The 3,721-nt window shown below is 42.8% G+C and overlaps 1 protein-coding gene across 1 annotated transcript; it reads left to right on the top strand.

The window, feature by feature from the left end:
- The first annotated feature begins 851 nt into the window (after positions 1-851).
- On the top strand, positions 852-3,505 carry bpgm (2,3-bisphosphoglycerate mutase). The gene is made up of 3 exons (XM_005939722.3): positions 852-976; positions 1,453-2,075; positions 3,262-3,505. Exons 2-3 carry the CDS (start codon positions 1,475-1,477, stop codon positions 3,435-3,437), a joined length of 777 nt encoding a protein of 258 aa, XP_005939784.1. The 5' UTR covers positions 852-976; positions 1,453-1,474; the 3' UTR covers positions 3,438-3,505.
- The last annotated feature ends 216 nt before the right edge of the window (positions 3,506-3,721 follow it).

The raw sequence follows: 3,721 nt of genomic DNA, 5'->3' as shown, positions 1-3,721 counted from the left end.
TTGGTCAATTTAACCATTATCAGACACTGTTTCAGGAGTCAAATTAATACCCATGAATCAAATCCACTGAACGACTACCCTGAGGTACCCCTGAGCAAGATACCGTCCCTACACACTGCTCCCCGGGCGCCCAAAGGCTGCCGACTGCTTCACAGAGTGAATGGGTTAAATGCAGACAGGGATTTCCCCATGAGGATTAATAAAGTATATGTTATTATTATTATTGACAATGAGAAAAAGGCACCAAAAAGAAGCAAAATGACAGGAAAAGTAACAAAAACTATGTGAAGAAACAACACTGAAACACACAATTATGACAAAAAGACTAAAATGCAAAAATCAAAACAAAAAAACATCTAGCATACAGAGATGTCAGATAATGGAAAACACCTATATGATGTATAGGTGAATGCACAAAATAAATACAAATTTCAACTTCCTCATTGTAGGTGTGTCTGCCCTGTAGGATGAGCAGGGAGGGCTTTTATCCATCTGTACCCAGTGCCTGTATTTTTCATAATCTGTCCCTGGCTGCAACCTGCAGAGGACAACTTACACTTCTTAGCAAAATCCAGACTGAACCATAACAGCTTCCCAGTAGGCTAGCTTACTTTATATAATAGAGCTTGAAGAACCGGATAGACCAAAGAACAATGTCGTTGCTCTTGAGTAATTTTAAATTTGGTCTGTTTTTTCACACGGTAATCGAAACACGTCTACGGTTGTGACACAGGCAACGCCTTCTCCCAGCTTCTCTATCCACAGTGAACGAGTCTGACGCTTGCAGCTGCTCCTTATATAGACATAACGTTCAGCAGTAGTACCGCCTGTGTGTGATATTCGACGTTCCTATTGGACGGCTGGACTGTCAATCGACAACGTCCAGGGGACGCTACCGTGCTTGGCCTGTGGTGTACTGCTGTCAACATTAACGGGTGTACCAGCTACATTTAGCCGGATATAATATTCTAACGTGGTAAGACGACGTTTTTTACAATGTTCCCATCAGTTTGGGATGAGAAACCTCAAAGTTTACAGTTCTGTTTTTAAATATATTAATCCTCTCTTTATGTCGGTTTTAGCGGCCATAACAGGCAGGGTTAGGGCTCTTTTAGGTATCGTCGCCCATCCTTTGAGGTTAGCTTTAAAGCTTTACAGCAACATGACAAAAAAGTGCTTATATGCTGGCTAGCTATCGTTAATTGTTGTTTTATCTTCAGCAAATAAAGAGTAAGGGTTAATGAGTGCATCTGCTGTAGCTAACTCTCAGCCGGCTAAAAACAACCTGTGACCTTTTGCTGGCTCTCTCTAAAAGAGGTCCCTGCTCCACAAAACGTGTGATTCATTAGGATGTACATCTCAAGCTGGACACAGATCCTTTTTGCATCTGTGTCAAATCTTTACTTTGCTCTCTACATTGCCTCTTTGTTAATTTCTGTTGAATTTGTGCAGGTGCCTGCAGCAAACTCTCCGGATGTCCAAGTACAAACTGTTTCTGCTGAGACATGGAGAAGGGGCCTGGAATAAAGAGAACCGATTCTGCAGCTGGGTGGACCAGAAGCTGAGTGAGAATGGGGTGAAGGAGGCCCAGGACTGTGGAAGGCTCTTGAAGGAGCAGGGATACAAGTTTGACATCGTGTTCACGTCCATACTTAGCCGCTCGATCCAGACAGCATGGCTGGTGATTGAGGCTATGGGTCAGGAATGGGTCCCTGTTGTCAAGTCCTGGAGGCTTAACGAACGACACTACGGCTCTCTGATTGGACTCAACCGGGCAGAAATGGCTCAGCAACATGGAGAGGAAAAAGTGAAGCTGTGGAGAAGGAGCTATGACATCACTCCACCCCCGATTGATGAATCCCACCCTTACTTCCATGAAATCTACAATGACCGTAGATACACCACATGTGATGTCTCGAAGGAGAAGCTTCCCCGAGCTGAGAGCCTGAAGGAGGTGTTGGACAGGCTGCTGCCATACTGGGACAGCACTGTGGTGCCAGTGATAAGGAAGGGCAAGACTGCCCTCATTTCTGCTCATGGAAACAGCTGCAGGGCCCTGCTGAAACACCTGGAAGGTATGCTACCATAACCTGCCATAAACAATGCTCGCTGAGGCTTTGTCTCTGTAGGGTGAATGCATTCCTGCAATACTGTAGTTGAAATCAGCAGCTGCCTCTGAACTCTACAGTCTTCTGCTTCTGGTCATCAGAGTCAATGAATTGGAAAGGACCTATTTCACTTCCAGAATTGGAAAGTGGTCGACCTCTTGTCGAAAGGCCACTGAGTTTGTGTTACATTTGCAGTGACTATGACCTTTTATCAACCTGCTTGTACTGCCCGCTCTGTAACTTGACACATATTGGGTGTTACCGTACCTGTAGATAATTACAGGAAGCAGAGGATACATGCAGGCTGGAGCAGACTAACATTACAGCTTTGCTAAATATGATCTCATTCTCTAGCAGTGATTCAAACTAAAAGACTGCAAACTGTAATTGGTCATGGTTGTGAATTAGGGCTGTGCGATATGACCAAAATCTCATATCCCGATATAAGAATTCTATCGTCCGATAACGATATAAATCACAAAAATGTAACATTTTCTGTAAATTCTGTGAATCTCGGGCAGCTTGTCTTGCGGGAAGTGTTTCCAGCTGTGCGTCATGTAGCTGGTGTCGAGTGTTTTAACCTATGCATGAAACGATACATTTTTAGACATAAGTTGTAACGGCCGCCGTTTTCTTTGTGAGTATTTATTACACGGCGTGCTGCAGGGGAAAGCTTGTTCTAACGTTTGAGTCTAAGGTTTATTTTTTAGCACCTGGCGGCTCTTTTTTACTTCTCATTCGTAAATAATCTGCTCTTTCACATGATTCAGTTTATTTTGAAAAGTCTCAACAGGATCTTGAGCTTTATTGTGAAAGGTTTATGTGGAACATAAACAAGCGGACACGCGATGGTGTTACCGTCGTTGTTGCTAACCACAACGCATAAAACAGGCGCTTGTCCGTCGGTAGTGTGGTTATATTAAATATAAGAGAAAGAGAGAACTTCAAGAAATTAATATAACCACTACAGTGACCATCAAAACGATGAAAAAATATTACCGTAAACAGTTTATTTTGCAACACCACGAAACAAACGATAGCGTAAAATGAAACGATAGACGTTTTTATATCGTCATCCGATATATATCGTTATATCGAACAGCCCTATTGTGAATGGCTTGTATTGGATGAATATTACTCCTCCTTTCTCCAGGTATATCAGATGAGGACATTGCCAGCGTGACTTTACCTACAGGGATACCTGTGCTGCTCGAGCTGGATGAAAACCTCAAGCCGGTGAAACCTCGACAACTGCTGGGAGACCAGGAAAAGATTCAGGCAGCCATTAAAAAGGTGGAAGACCAGGGAAAAGCCAAAACAACAACTTGAACGCATTGCAATAGTTGTAAGACGTAATATAGTTTCATTCTTGCTGCCTCTGAGCACTTTTTTTTTTATTAGCTATGGCAAATGCCAAACTCAACAAACTTGAATAACTCCTTATTTAATAACAGACAACTGCAACAACAGATTGTCATTCTACTGGGACACGGAGAAGTTCAGAGATGTGTGTGTGTGTGTGTGTAAATGTTTTAATGTTGTGCTAAATGTTTTTGTGTAAGCACTGAGAAGACATTTGGTCTGTAGCTTGAATGCCACTGTGAATGCCAGCT

The sequence above is a fragment of the Haplochromis burtoni genome, unplaced genomic scaffold (genome assembly GCF_018398535.1).
Source record: "Haplochromis burtoni strain Fernald_Lab_line unplaced genomic scaffold, NCSU_Asbu1 Contig_272, whole genome shotgun sequence".
Classification (NCBI taxonomy): domain Eukaryota; kingdom Metazoa; phylum Chordata; class Actinopteri; order Cichliformes; family Cichlidae; genus Haplochromis; species Haplochromis burtoni.
Note: the sequence above shows the minus strand (reverse complement) of the source record. Positions and strands in the feature narration are given on the sequence as shown.

Excerpts from the sequence above, each read along its gene's own strand:
- bpgm (XM_005939722.3), top strand. The coding sequence starts at position 1,475 with ATGTCCAAGTACAAACTGTTTCTGCTGAGACATGGAGAAGGGGCCTGG. Across the intron at positions 2,076-3,261 it reads CCTGCTGAAACACCTGGAAG|GTATATCAGATGAGGACATT; the intron begins GTATGCTACCAT and ends TCCTTTCTCCAG.